General features: G+C 43.1%; 1 protein-coding gene across 4 annotated transcripts in view; it reads right to left on the minus strand.

Annotated features, from left to right (window-relative positions):
• IKBKB (inhibitor of nuclear factor kappa B kinase subunit beta) overlaps positions 1-15,441 on the minus strand; it is a 52,526-nt gene that overhangs the window by 16,089 nt on the left and 20,996 nt on the right. For all 4 annotated transcript variants that reach the window (XM_037142489.2, XM_037142486.2, XM_037142487.2 and 1 more), the window contains exons 6-9: positions 8,340-8,428; positions 7,162-7,251; positions 4,525-4,649; positions 947-1,054 (exon numbers count right to left, since the gene is read on the minus strand). In XM_037142489.2, the coding sequence (XP_036998384.2) occupies positions 947-1,054; positions 4,525-4,649; positions 7,162-7,251; positions 8,340-8,428 (412 nt within the window). The remainder of the gene's footprint in view (positions 1-946; positions 1,055-4,524; positions 4,650-7,161; positions 7,252-8,339; positions 8,429-15,441) is intronic.

Below are 15,441 nucleotides of genomic sequence, written 5' to 3' on the forward strand. Positions count from 1 at the left end.
AGCTTTTTAAATGCACTTCATAGGCATGCCTGACCTCCAGGTGCCTGACCTCCAGGTGCTCTCCAGGCACAATGTAGACCCCCCTATTGCACATTCATTTATTTTTTAATCGCTCCCCTCGAAGGCCTTTGGTGGGCTCATACGCCTTCCCTTGGCCCGGCAGAGCCCCCATAGCCTGCCTCCTATCGGGTTGTAGCTGGCCTCTCACCACCCCTCCAAGAAAGCTCTTTGGGAGGCTACCACAGAGGCTACTGGCTGATTCCCTACACATGCGTTTGCTAGCCCCCCCAGTCTTTTCCCTTTTAACTTTCTCTTTATCTCACCATGTCCCGCACATCTTTCCAGATCCTTCCACAAAGCTGCAGCTCACCCAAAGTCATTCCACATTAGCTCTAATCTATACATCACCCCATTCTCTAAATACTTGTGGTGATTATAATCCATGGTACTCATGGCTAATGTGAATGCCTTGTAGCTTTCTTTTGTACTATTACTCCTCATATTCTGGCTCTAAGATGAGAATGCAATGCTGTTCAAATTACAACGGTTAATTTGTTGGCCATGACACAGCATTAGTGGGCTACAGGAGGAGAGCAAAGAAAAAAAGAGTATAATTCCCTACCCTTAAAAGACTTACAGTTGATTAGGAGAGCAACTCAATGCAAAACCAAATGTAACACAAGATCCAAGCTACTGAGGGTAATAAGAGGTACAGATAAATTGTTATGGGAATTTAGAAAAGATAATTTCTAGATGGGACAAGGAATGGGAATCCAATTCTAAGTTTAAGACTGAGGTGGATTATGCCTAGTTCTTAGTCATAGCCACATATGATAGCCAGAATGATAGCCACATAACCTATCTCAAAGCCAGCAGGTGTCACCTCAGGCACCTATTTCAAAAAGAGGAAAAAAATTTGTTTAAGAAAAATGCTGCTGTACCTTACCTGTTAAGATTATTGGGGTAGGGTAAAGAGTTTGAAAATTTCACGGCTCCATTCAAGTCTTCAAACACCACGATGTCCATCTCACTCTTCTGCCGGACTTTGGAATGCCTGCAGACACGCGTTCTTACTCATGACAGCCCTGCAGTCACTTCGTGGCCGAGAGCCATTTTGCATTTGTAATATGTCACTTTACAACTGTACAGGGTACACCCAGGTCACTGTTCCATCTTTTCAGATAACGGCCAGTGCGTGTGTAGCCTGGTAGGAAGGCTGCTTGGAGAGTCTAAGAATGGTCAGTGCCGCCTGCACGTCCAGAGTCGTTAACTTCGTCCTTCCAAACCACGATTACTGCACATTTCACACGTGCAGGAAATATGCACAACACAGGCACTTCCCTCTAAATGTATATGGCTAAATATTATTTCTAAGGGTAAGTGAACGTTTACATTTCCTAACTTAGAGAATTTATTGATGTATCTGAAATGGTATTTAAAGGAAAGAAATTTTAAATCCAACTGGTTTAAAATCTTCTTGGTGAAAAGGATAGTAATCTGAATTAGGCCTCACAAATAACCAAGTACTTTCACATTGAACAAGCACTTCCTTTACCATGGTAACCCCATGTGGTAGACATTGTTTTTAGTCCCCCATCATTGGTAAAGAAATAGAGATCAGGTGATTTGCCCAAGGTTGTCCAACTAGAGAGCAGAAGAACTGGGGACTCAAATCCAGAGTCTGGTGTTCTTTCTACTCTACTAGAATGGCTGAAGCTTTCCTTTCCAAAAACACCTAGAAAACTCAAATAAAAAGTATCTGAACACATCTCATGGGTAAGGGGTGAACTGGCCTATCTGGGGCACACAGGAAACCTAGAAAGGCTGGAGGATGGCAGAGGCCGGTGGGTTACAGCTCTGACGGAAACTGACCGCTGTACGTCAGGTGCACCAAGACTCTGTCATTACATTCAAGTGGGATGATCCCCTAATAGAAAACTTAATCTGTCAATGGAGAATTATAAAAATAAAGAGACATAATAAATAAAATGCTTATTGCTTAGGTCCTAAAACGTATTACAAATTAGCTTTATAATCCTATGATAAAGCTGAAACTACATTTGTCCTAAAACTACTATCCACCTGCCATCTGAGATGAAAGTGAAATTTTAGAAGTGTTGTCTGAGGCATTACAGAGCCGATAAGACGGGCGCTTCTCACGCACTAGGCCACACTACACAGCTCCTTACTGGGCATCAGAGAAATCCACTTGAAAGTGGTCACCTGGCCTTCCAGCCCGATGAGGAGAGTTCTAGGAAGCCGATTCTGCAGGCAACAGACTTACTATGAAGATGTTGAGCCTTTAGGAATGTGTTTTCAAATAGCACTTGTTCTTCCAGTTCTAATGGATTTTAATTCACTTTGTTATAAATAATAGAAAAGGTCAACATTTGAACTGAAGAAATGCAGTAATTGCTTCATTATTTAAAAACACTACAGCTGTACAGATAAAGTTTTCTTAATAATAGTTACAGTATAAAGTGTAACTATAAATTAACTAGCTAATTCCTCAATATTCAGAACCTAGGCAGACCAGTAAGCATTGCTTGGTTTAAAACGGGCCACCACAGAAGGGCATTCTTTGCCATTTCACCAGACTCCTCGAGAAGAGCCGGGACCTGGCCTCCCGCATCTTTGCCCTTCCCACACCTGGTGTATAAAGGCTGACGGAACTGGGCTACCAGCCCATAACGTCACTCTCTGGAACAGATTTCAAAGGCTCCATCTTATTCTCATAAATAAATATTCTCATGATGTAAAGAGCTGCTTTTGAAAAAGTTAACTGATATTACTACTTCCAGAAAAGTAGGAAAATGACAACAGCCAGTGCTGGCAAAGGCATGGTGAAAGGGACAGCTTTGTGTGTTCCTGGAGGAAATGCTACTAACACAACCTTCCTGTTAAGCATTTTGTTAATACACATCAAAAACCTTTGAAAACGTGCACTATCTTTGATCGGTTGTTTCCATTTCTAGGAATTTAGCCAAGAGAAAAGTGACTGTGGCTATATAAGGATTTCCTTACCAGGATGTTATTCTCGGTGTTATTTTACAAAGTAAAAATTGTAAACCACCCACGTTTCCAACAATGGGGGATGAGTGAAATGAGCTATAGCATGGCTACTCCGTAGAACAGCAAGCAGACATTACAAATAATACGGGACAACTCGAAGCATTTTCAACAATAAGTTTGCAAAGCTGGTTCTATGCAAGTACGTGGTTTATTCATGTTTTGGGGGAAGTCTAACACACACTGAAGAGCCCGGAGACACACAAAAGTGTTCGCAGTGGTTGTGTCTGAGGAGTGAAGGAAATGCTCACGGTGTTAAACTGCCTTAGAAGCACGTACAGGGCAGAGCTCATTCCACGCTCCCTTTGATGTAAGAGAGCGGGAGAAACACATTCACAAGCAAACAAATACATGCCTCCCCGCCTGTGTAAGTACGCAACCAGGTGGTTGAGAAACTAGTGTGAGGTGACTTGTCACTGTATACTCTCTCACACTTTTTGAAGTTTGAACCATGGGGATTTATTACTGCTCCAAAAAACTAAAAACCGAAAATCAAAAAAGAAATTTAAGCAACAGTAGCATCATTTAAATTAGCGTGTGGCCTCTCTTACCCTGGCTGGTGTGGCTCAGTGGATTGAGCACAGACCTGCAAAGCAAAGGGTCACTAGTTGGATTCCCAGTCTGGGCACATGCCTGGGTTGAGGGCCAGGTCCCCAGTAGGGGACACGTAAGAAGCAACCACACACTGATGTTTCTCTCCCACTCTTTCTCCTTCCCTTCCCTTCTCTCTAAAAATAAATAAATAAAATACAAAAATAAATAAATAAATAAATTAGTGTGTGGCCTCTCAAGGAAAAATTCTGAAACCTAACTGATTAGGAGGTTAATTTTTAAATTATGCATGTCGGTATGAGTAACTTTTATAAATATATAATGGTCGACACATTTTTCAAATCAAAAGAGTTAGAGAATATAGAGTAATTTTTAAAAACTTAATTGTATCCTTTGGTTTTTTACTAGAAAATCTTTCCTTGTAACTTATTTGGTTCACATTTTAAGCCACTTTCTTACACTTTTAATATAAAAATTTATACTCAGGTGTAGTAAAATTTGTCAACAGTAAATTTTCACGCAACCATTTCTTGTTTGTCTTGTGCACGCATCTTTTACCCGTTTACTCACACACAGAATTTTCAGGGTAAGTACACACATTTGCACGACAGTCTGTGAATGTGCTGACTTGTTGCTACTGAACGTGGGGTGAATGTCATTTATATCGTATCATATTTAAAGACGTTAATACTTAACAACTGCTCTACTTTCCTAGGTTTTCGGAGCTCGAACTGCCCACAGGCTGGACCCCAGCAGGACTTCCTCTCTGGGAGACAGACCACAGATGTCTCAGGCTGAGCCCAGGGAGATGGAAACAGGTAGAGCAACATGACAAAGACAGAGGGACATACTCCTTCAGGAGACCCTCCTGGCCCCGTCCCAGGGACGTGGCCTCTCACTCACCACTGCACAGGCTGCCAGTTGGGGAGGAAAGGCCGGAAGCCTGTGATGCACTCGAAAGCCAAGGTGCCAAAGCTCCAGTAGTCGACGGTCACTGTGTACTTCTGCTGCTCCAGCAGTTCTGGGGCCTGCAATGACGCAGGTGGAGACACAGCTGAGCCCCTGTGAGAGCAGGCAACCAGCCCTTCTAATCGCTCCCCACACTTTCCCCAGCTCCATCCAGAAGATATGGCATGTCCATTCAGGGGTGAGGAGGTGACCGTGTTGAGGTGGTGTTGTCTAGATTATTCTGTACCTCACTGACTCCTGATGCTGACTCAGCAACCCCTAAGGGTACTTTTAGGTAGATCAGCGTACATCATATACCTTTCTCTTGGGCACTGTGTAGAGATGGGAAGACAGACTACACACAACAGAAGATGATACTGAGCTGTACACACCAAATGCATGATACACGCATTCATGCTAACCAAATCCCCTAAACTGATGTGGTTTATGATATGAGGTATGCAATGAAATGTAACAATCAGAAAAGAAAAAAGCCAGAAGCATGACTGCTGCCCAAGCAGAGAGCTGGGGGTGACCAAGGAAAGCTTCGAAGCACAGGTGGGACCACACCCAGGCTTGGAAGAAGGCTCCCCGAACATGAGTGTCTGAGAGGCGACATTCCAGAAAGGAGCATCACAAGCAAAGGCATGGAGACACGACTGTGCACGGTGTGGCTGGAGGTGTGACACTACGGAAGGGCCAAGGAGTCCAAATCAAAAGGAAAAATGGGGGGATGGTCATGTCAACCTCTGTGTCCGGTTATGGACAGAAGTTTGGCTCCTGCAAGTGAACGATCTCACTGAGCATCCTGATCAGAGCATGGGGTCCCCCCTCCACCAAACTGCTGCGGAGTCGATGAGGATCTCAGGGGACACTTAGCAGGATCTCTGTAACTGTGTTACATGGACACAGGTGCCTAAATCCTAGCGCCCTGAGAGTCACGACTCTGAAACCTCTACCCCCTAGAAAGGGTGATAAACTGATGGAACCTATCCCCTAGTTGGTGGGATCAGTAGGAAATATAAATGTACTCGGAAAGACTTCAAAGACTTTTTTTTAATTTAAGAATTAATTGGGATATTTAAGCTCATCAAATCTAGTGGCTTTCAACTTTTTTTAAAAATTTTTTGTCTTTTAAACTTCAGGCTCCTCCTGGCTGGTATAGCTCAGTGGATTGAGCGCGGGCCTGTGAACCAGACAATCGCGGTTCGATTCCCAGTCAGGGCACATACCGGGGTTGCAGGCTAGTTCCCTGCAGGACAGTTCCCAGCAGGGGACCCATGAAAGGCAACCATACATTGATGTTTCTCTCCCTCTCTCCTTCCTTTCCCCTCTAGAGATAAATAAATAAAATAAAATAAATTTAAAAAAAAAAAAAGATCCAAAACTTGATTGCAATGGAATGCATTTAAAAAAAAAAAAAAACTTCAGGCTCCTTTATTCGGTCAACATTTTAGTGGTTGTCATCCATAAGCAATCTACTGTGTTACCCAGTCTTGCTGCGTCTCTTGGCAGGCATGGCTTAAATTTTTTCTATGTCCTCACTGCTGCTATCAGCTCTGAACTGCCGATCACAATGTCCCCTTACTACTTGCCCATAATTTTACTCTTGTTCAAGTGAAATTCAATTTCCCCACCCTATCAAGAGTGAGCTTTTCAAAAGGTGAATCTGATCCCTCTCTAACTTAAAACCCTTCGATGTCTCTCCAGAGGTTTTAGGAGAAAGTCTAAAATCTTGAACCCAGCCAAAAGGGCCCTGTCTTCTACCTCTCTCTCCGATTTCAACTCAAGATACTCTCTTCCTTCTTCTCTAGGTCCCAGCCACACTTTCTGGTCTCCCAATGTTCTATCCCCTTGCCCAGGATTTCCTCTTCCTCCTCCCACCTGCAGCCCCTTTTCACCTATTCATCCTTCAGGTCCCACACTAGGCTAGGTCTTCCTAATATATATTTTTAACATACTCTGTACTTTTCCTTTGCAGCATTTATCGTAACTGTAATTTCTTAGTTATCGGTGTAAATTTTAGTGTAATGCCTACTTTCTTGCTAAACTCTAAGCTCCTAAGAGTCAGGGAGATGCTCGTCTTCTTTCCCAGTGCTTCGCCAGCTCCTGGCACAGTGCCCAGCACAGAGGCTACCCTGGATCACTACTTCTTGAATGAATGAATGACTCAAATAGAACCACAATAGTCAGACCAAATACTGTAAAGAAAGGGTAGGAACTCAGAACTCTCAGCTCCTTTTCAATGGCCCCTGAGACACATCATGGAAACTGCGGCCTCCACAGAGCAGTATGAATGTAATTTAAATTCTTTATTTTCAGACAAAGCACAGAAGTGCTGGATCTGTGTGAGGACACAGCAGCAAAGCCCTTCTGACATCAGAGACGATGACCATAATCCTTCCACCAGGCCTCTGCTGGCAAAGAGTTGACCAGATTATGGCTCTGACCTCCTACGACAGTTTCTATGCATCTAGGAAACATCCAGAGAGCTGGCGAGACTTAGGTGCTAGAAGGAGGATAGAGAGGAGCCCCACACACATGGTCACCAGAGAGAAACTGATCAGCAAACACGGAAATCCCATTTCTTACCAGGTACTGCAGGGTCCCCACAAAGGAAGTACAGAGACTGCCCTGATCCAGTTCCTTGGCATATCCTAGGTCAATAATTTTGTGTATTAACTGGAAAAAAAGGGAAGAGGAGAATTCTGAGGATTATGAGTACACATCGTCCTCCTATATGGATTCTGACTGCTGACAGAGCAGGAGATATTTCTAATCCAAGGTGTTACTAAATCCTAACTTCCTAAGAACCACCCAAAACACAGTAGAACGTCTTCAACATGGTAAATGTAGGGCAAAAGGAAACAAACATATGCTGTAAAAACCCTGGAAATAAAGCATATGTTCTTCCTTGCTCTGTGACCACTCACCAGAGAGGAAGGCCAACATTAACTGACCACCGGCCCTTGACGTTGCTAAACCTGGACTTCAGGATGTGAAAGACCAAGCCGGTCCCTTCTCAGAAGTAAATACCTTTAGTTCTCAACTCTTAGAACCAATGGCAAGAAGGAGGGTGAACTGACACAAAGGTGAGCATATGACCATCGTGGGTCAGCCTAGAATGTCAATGGAAGCCGCATCAGAGAAATTAAGTGACCCCACCTGAGCAACTACATTCTTCTCGGCTGAGCCTTGCTCATACCCCCTCCCCCGCCCCCCCAGCAAAATAAACAAGTCCGAGAAAAAGCACAGCACCAATCCCCAGGGGGGGCTACTGCCACACCTACACAGCAGGGCCGCTGAACAGGCTCACTAAGAGCTCTGGGGAAACTGCAGGCTGGACCCGCCTCCAAGGGCAGCTCCGGATGCCTCTTCTCAGCCACATCCAGAACCAACTTAGAGCTGGTTTCCAAATTAGCATCAAAAGTGGACGCTTCCAAACAAATGGAAAACAAAAAAGTCTTTTTCCAAGAAGTGCTAATTCTAAAGGCTGGGGTTAGAGGGGGGGAAATACACTCTTTGCCTTATCAGATTCCTGCAACTTGGCCAATTAACAATGTGATCCATTCAAACTTGCCTCAATTTGAAAGCAAGAGCTTTTTGCCAAATTTTGCTTCAAATCAAAAAGCATTCCCAGAGAATCAAAGCAAATACAAACTCAAGGGAATGCAGACATAAACAAACATGCAAAGCTTGTTTCTTCTCCACCAGAGCAGCTTCCCGGAGCCAGCCCCCAGGACCTTCCAAGTCCCAGTAGGGTCACTCACTCTCTGCTCTCCTTGCTGCAGGACGATGTTTTCTGGCTTGAGATCCCGATGAATGATTCTGTTTTCATGAAGATATCGAAGCGCAGACGCTGAGAGAGTGGAAAGGGGAGTAAGTTTTCATTTAGCCTAAAAAACGCTTTTTATTTCAAAATCTCCTATGCTGTGAAAGATGATTATTGTGTGCTCCTGACTCATGGTCTGACTCCCATGCACAGACTCACATCGGAGGGACAGCCCAGGCAGATGCCCCTCAGGTGATGTAAAGGAGGCCTGGCTATGTGAGCAGAACCGGGATCACAAGAATCCGGCTTTTCCATGCAAAGAACTATGAGATCATCAACTATAATCTAGAGCAGTGGTTCTCAAATTGCATTGCCTGGACCAGCAGCATCCAAACTTGTCAGAAATGCAAAGCTGGGGTCCTAACTGAGACCTACTGAATCAGAAACTTTGGGGGTGATCCTGCAATCTGTGCTTAAACAAGCTCTCCAGGATGCGGATGCTGATGAAGTTTGTGAAGGGAAACTTCCCTGGTGTGGAGGCTCAAAAATCTAAATTCTACAGGGAGAAGCACCCTGTGGGCAAAGAGCACTTGGGTCATCTGATCTAGGCTCCCATAAGCTCACCTCCAGGAAGCAGTGGGGAGCACTGAAGGAGAGAACAGCAGCACATTCAACACATCTAACAGTCTGACATGTTTATTAAGCACCCAGTTGTCTGCTAGGTTCTGGGAGAGACATAAAATAAGGACATGATCCCCAACATTAAGTAGTTCAGAATCTAGTTGGAAGGGAAGAGCCGGCACAATACTGGCTCTGCAGTTATTTGATACTCACAACTTCTGCTGTGAAGAGGAAATCTGATAATGATACCTAGGAGGGGCAGGCACAGAGCAAGGGTGGTGGTGGGGGGGTGTCCATCTGTGGCTGAGACTCCAGGCAAAATGTGATTTTTTTACTCGTAAGACAGGTTTTAAAAACTCAGCAGAAGTCCTAGCTAATCGTACTACAAAAGAAAAAGTGGAATAAGTATCCAAAGGAGATAATATTATCTTCATTTGGAGACACTATGACTAGAAGCCTGGAAAACTCAATAATAGGCTAAAAACTGGAAAGAATTCAGCAAGTTATTTAGAAAGGAAACAGGTATATGCAAGTCAATAGCTTTTCTCTATGTCAATTATATCTAGTTGAAAAAAGAAAAATAATCTCATTCACATTAGCAACAGAAACTCTAAAATACCAAGGGATAAATTTAGCAAAAAAAAAAAAAAAAGGTGAAGAAAAGTATATGGCAAAAAGAAAAGCAATACAAATAACAGAGAGAGAGTTTAAAAGTTTATGACAAAAGATACTATTCACAAAGACAAATGGACTGGGAAAAAAATATCTGCAACACATATGCCAAAGAGTTAATATACCTAATAGAAAAAAGCTCTAATAAATCCATGAGAAAGCAACAGAGTAGAAAAATAGGCAGTTAATAGAAGAAGAAAGACAAATGGTGAGCAATGCACAAAACTGCCCCAGGTCATGAATAGTCCAAAGGGTACAAATTAAAGCACAGTGAAATGCCTTTTTCACATCTTCAACACACAAAAAATGTAGTTGAGAAATAAAAGGCACTTCCTTACATTGTTGGAAGGAGTAAAAGTTGCTGTGCCTTTCTGGAAAAAAAAACATGGCAATATCCATTAAATTTTAAAATATACATGTTGTTTGACCCATTATTTCACCTGCAGTAGTCTAGATTATAAAATCAAAAGCATCATAACATCCAAATAAGGATGCTTATTTCATACCTTGCGATGAAATAGCCAGAGACAAACTAAAAGTCATCAACCACAGAATGGCTGAACGAATTATGGTAGATCCACATTGTAACAGGCAATGGTTTTAGAGTCATTTAGGTTTACAGATGATATAACTCAGAGATAGACAGCATGACTCAGGAATGTTAATGACACACTTCAAGTTAATGGTATAATCTGTGTTTATGCTAAAAAAAAAGTCAAAAGCAAATGCAGTAACAACACTAAGAGAGGTTTAACAGTGACAAACAAACTCATCAAGGCAGACTGAGAATGAGGGCAGGCCAGGGAGGTGGGCAGCCCACTGGCCCATGCAGCAGCTCCTGTTGCTCCGCAGGGCACGAGCAGAACGGCCTTCCATAGGAAGCAGTGATCAGACACTACACCAAGACCTTCAGGCTCAATGTTTCCTGAACACACTTGAAAGTCAAACCGGGCCAGCTGAACAACTGACTAACATCTGACTCGGGCAGTTCCATCTCAGAACAATATGTGATATTACAAAACCGAATTACATCTGCCCTTTTAAAACCAGCCTTTGGCCATAAAGTTCCAGTGCTTCATACTTGCTCCTAGTTTTTCTTTTTCTTTCATTACTAAATAGATCCAATGACGGTCCAAATGAAGTGAGAAACTTGCTACTGTCAATACCTAAAAAATTTGACTCTATATGTTCTCTGTTGTATTAACTTTTAAAGACCAATGCTTCTTAATACACTTTCACTTTTGTTTTACTAATTTTTATTAAAGAGTCAAAGCAAAGTATAATAAAACACTGTAATAATTGCATAAACACAGCCTTGCACAGAGGGATGGCGTAACTGCTGAAACTGAACCAGTGGCTGGCTGTGTCCACTGATGTGCAATGACTCAAAGTGCTCAGTGACCGATTGACAAAAGGCCTGTTTGGGTTGATGACAAGAGTGTCAGGATACAATGGATAAAAGTGTGAGTTGATGTGCTCAAAAGCAGAATGAATGAAAGTTAAGACTTCTGTATTTTGAGCAAGCACAGATACTCAGACTAAAATAAAGCCTCCGAAGGCAGATGTAAAAATCTTGGTGCAAACAGCATGGGGCACAGGCAGGTGAGATGTGCCAAGCAGCCCCCCAGTGATGGAGGAGAGCAGTCAGATGAGATGGGAAGCATCGTTCTCTGCGCCGTGCTGATTAAGAGTTGTCAGCAAATCTTCAGTGATGAGGGATGGCAAGCTGGTCACTGAATCCACTGATTACTATTAATAGCTGTCTTTTCTGATGCTTGAGCAACAGTACATAAGTCACTTTAATCCTCATTTTGGGGCACTCATGTATTCTCAAACATTTCAGTCAACTTAAATTTGGAAAGTAAACAATTCTACAGATATTGTTATATGTAGTTTCTTGGACTGAATAAAAACAGTCAAAATTTTGATAGGCAAGACCTCTTAAATAGTTCCCCTTACAGAATCAGACCTTAAAAACCTTAGTTTGGCCTGACTGTGCTACACTTCACAAAATAGTACCTAAACAGCGTCATGAAGTGAATCAAAATTGTCTGAAGCCAAGAGAACTTAAATAGATGAAAAATAAGAATTTGAGATGAAGAAAAATACTTTTGCATTTAAAAGTTTATTTAAAAACCCAAACCTCTAGCAATAGTGACAATATACATGTATAAAAATTAAACCCCACAAACTTTAAAGCCTAAAAGTTCATTTCTCATGTTTTAATTATAGAAAAGGATTCCTAGGACAGATGCTGTATACAGAGAATCCAAGGTAAGGACCTGCCACAGGAAAAGGGTCGCCTCCTCCAATTGCCCTCACCAGGACTGGCCTCCAGACATTCGCCCCAGCTTTCCCTCAGCTCGAGAGATAGACGACCATGTGACTGAAGAATTCAGCACTCCTGGAGTTCTTATTGATGAACCAGAATCCAAAATCGGACCTTCTGTACATTTTTTCAGATTACAAACTACAAACTAGGGAACAGACTTCTTCACAGAAACCCAGTTTTATCAGTTGTGTCTATGAGCCCTCGTTACTGCAGTCTGAAGTCAAAGGGGTTACCAAGTTCCCTGAAGAACATTTTTGTTTGGGACACATTCCGTGGAGAGGAAACGGAAGATAAATAGACCAAAAGGGTGACAGAGACTAAAACAGACGGAAGAGGCAGTCACCAATGGCGATTTAAGTCACCAACGAGTAAGAAGGGCAACGGGATGTTCATTCACTCCATATAAATCGACCATGTGCCTACTACGTGCCAGTCACTTTGGTGTCACTGGACTTTCCAAACAAAACAGGTTGGAAGGCCAAGTGCAGACATGTGGAGGAAGATCTAGTCCAGCTAAAGGTTTCTCGGCTAAAATAGTCCCTATGACTCATCAGGGAGGCAGTCACACCAAGTGCTAAGAGAAAAGTGAAAACTCATTCTCTCACCCATTCAACTAGTAACTAATTTATAAAGTGTCTTCTATTTGAGAGGTGTTGTGGACAATGTGCCAATGAGTCAAAATGTTTTCTTCCCCTACGCACAAAGTTTGGTCCATGGGCCCCAAGCCTAGAGGTCAGGCCTCACTGTCAACCACAGGCAAAGGGCACATAACAACAGTGGAGATGCCAAGAACTACGTGAGTGGGGAAGGGAAAAAAGGGGAAAGCCATGAGAGCCCTAACTGGCATAGCTCAGTTAATTGGGCATCATTTTGCAAAGCAAAAGGTCACCAGTTCAATTCCCAGTCAGGGTACTTGCCTGGGTTGCTGGTTTAGTCCCTGGTCAGGGATGTGTAAGAGGCAGCTAATTAATGTTTCTCTCCTCCTGTTTCTCCCTCCTTTCCCTTCTCTCCAAAAGTGACTAAATAAAATCTTTGGAAGGAAGGAGGGGGAGGAAAGAGGCAGGGAGCCATAAGAGGGAGAACTACTGAGTGACAGGTCAGGACAGTCCCCATGGAAAGGACAAGTCTAAAGCCATACCTGAACGATAACATGGCTTAGGGTTGTTGGGGAGGGGCAAGAGTAGCATTTTCAAAGGAGGAGTATGTGCAAAGGCAGAAGGATTGAAAAGTGGGTTTGAAGCCATGTACATGTGAAGTTGGCTAAGAAATGCAAGGGTAAGAGGCTTGGCCTTGATCTAATGATGGATTATGATAAAAGTGTCCTTGCAAATGAAAGACGAGTTAATGAAATGAGATGGGGAGGTGAGGTTAGGGGTCATTACAGTAATTTGCTATGGCCAATCAGTGAAGACAGTCGGAACAGAAAGGAGAGAAGACATATACAACACAATGGAAGGTTGAAAGTATTTGCAGACTTTTTATTTTTACTTTGTTTTTTATTTTAAGGGTTTTTCTTCATTTATTAAAGACAAATGGTGATTTGTTGTTCCACTTATTTATGCATTCATTGGTTGATTCTTACATGTGCCCTGACTGGGATTAAACCTGCAACCTTGGTGTATGGGGATGGTACTCTAAGCAAATGAGCTACCCAGCCAGGGCATATTTGGAGACTTTTTAAACAGAAAGGTGTAGAGCAGGAAGAGAGGCAAAGTCTAAGAAATGAGATTCAAAACTGGCAGAAAGATGGGACAAGTGACACAAGAAAGAGATCGGAGCTGAACATACACATTTCGGAGATGCGGTTGACACGGTGTCATGAGAATGGCCTGGCAATGGCCGGTCCAGGGGTGAACGGGACGGAGCAAAAATAAAAGAACGCATCCAGCAAAGCTCTGGGCAAGAGATGACACGGTGAGAGAGAGGGAGGGAAAACTGGCAGGGGAAGCGGTCAGAATGGGAAAATGAAGTAAAGATCAAGACATTCTGAGACAAACACTCTGAAAATCAGCTACTTGAATAATGAAAATGGAAAATTTAGAGTTAGAAGGGATCTTCTCTGAGGTTATCTGGACCAAATTCCTCACTTTAAAGTTGAGGACATGTAAACCCAGAAAGTTACCATAGTTTCCCATTAAAAAGAAATGGAAAAATCAATAAATCAAAAAGGTCCCTGTACAAGGAGAAAGAGCTGGGAAAGTAGAGAAGCCAGAACTGAAAGATAGTTGTCTTCTTTTATTATAATATTCATTAATCTGGTTATTTATGCTTTCCAAACGACCTAAATTTCTGAGATCAGGAAATCCTCTTTTGCTATAAATTCACGATTAGAGAAACACTAAACAGAGAGCCCAATTTCCTGATGTCTCGAATGGAGCTGCTCCCTGAAGCCCTGCGTTCTCTTTGAAACCTCTCTGCTCGTCAGTGTTGAAGTGCTGGTCCCTCTGGGAGTGGCTCCAGTGAGGACAGAGATGGTGACCCAAAGAAAGAAGCACAGACAAAAATAGAGTGTGGGGCTCCTGAAGGCTGGGAGGACAGGATGGCCAGTCACCACAGTAAACCAACCACCTGGAGAATCAAGGAAGACTGAGTCAGATCTAAGATCGGACAAGGTCCTGGCAAATGCACAACCGGCCCACCCAGCTGACCCGGAGGTCGGGGGCAAGTCCCCACTCCCCGGAGAGCGGAGCCGTGGGACTCCAGAGCACGGCAATCTGTACCTTAATCTTGAGTGCCCAGGAGTCTGCTCCTCTAGTGGCAGAAGGAAACACATGTCAATGTTTTCCACAGAATAATGAGTGAGACTGTTTCAATAGAATCCACTTAGGTACAATTTTCTGGAGCTATTTTAGGATCAATTAGGTAGAAGACAAATAATTTCCAGCTGCCTCTGCCCCTGCCTCCTGTTCTCTTACCAGCATAAAAGCAATGGTCTGACAGAGAACACAGGGCTCACCTGTGTGCTCACTGGGCATCTGTTCGTTTTCTCATATGTACACTGATTGCAATAGCTCCTTGGGCAACTTAAAGTTCACTGGAAAAATCCTGCCTGTGTCAATTACCTTGGCGCTGCTCTGAGTGGGCATCTCTGGGAGGTTAGTGGCACGGAAGATATGGGGGGTAAACAGGCATAACACAGAGGACAAGGCAATGAATCCGGACCCAGCAGTCAAGGGTGTGGCTCTGCCACTTATGTGGAGTCGACCTGGCAGTAACCAGAAGTGGCAACTCCAACAAAGGGAACATGGTGCCAGCACTTGAAATGAGCTGGAACAAAATATGCTCAGGAAATGTTTCAGAACACAAAAGAGTAATATGAGATGAGCTCCAAAAACAGCTTTAGATTTTGGCTCAGTGACAAAATCCTTGCAAAAGAAATAAATTTGATGAATCTTGTATACAAATCAAACATGGGAACAGAAGCAAAAGACAAGCTTATCAGCCACCTCTACCATGTCCACAAAGTCAGGGGACA

This window comes from Artibeus jamaicensis, unplaced genomic scaffold, assembly GCF_021234435.1.
Source record: "Artibeus jamaicensis isolate MK-2021 breed Jamaican fruit bat unplaced genomic scaffold, CSHL_Jam_final scaffold_833, whole genome shotgun sequence".
Lineage (NCBI taxonomy): Eukaryota > Metazoa > Chordata > Mammalia > Chiroptera > Phyllostomidae > Artibeus > Artibeus jamaicensis.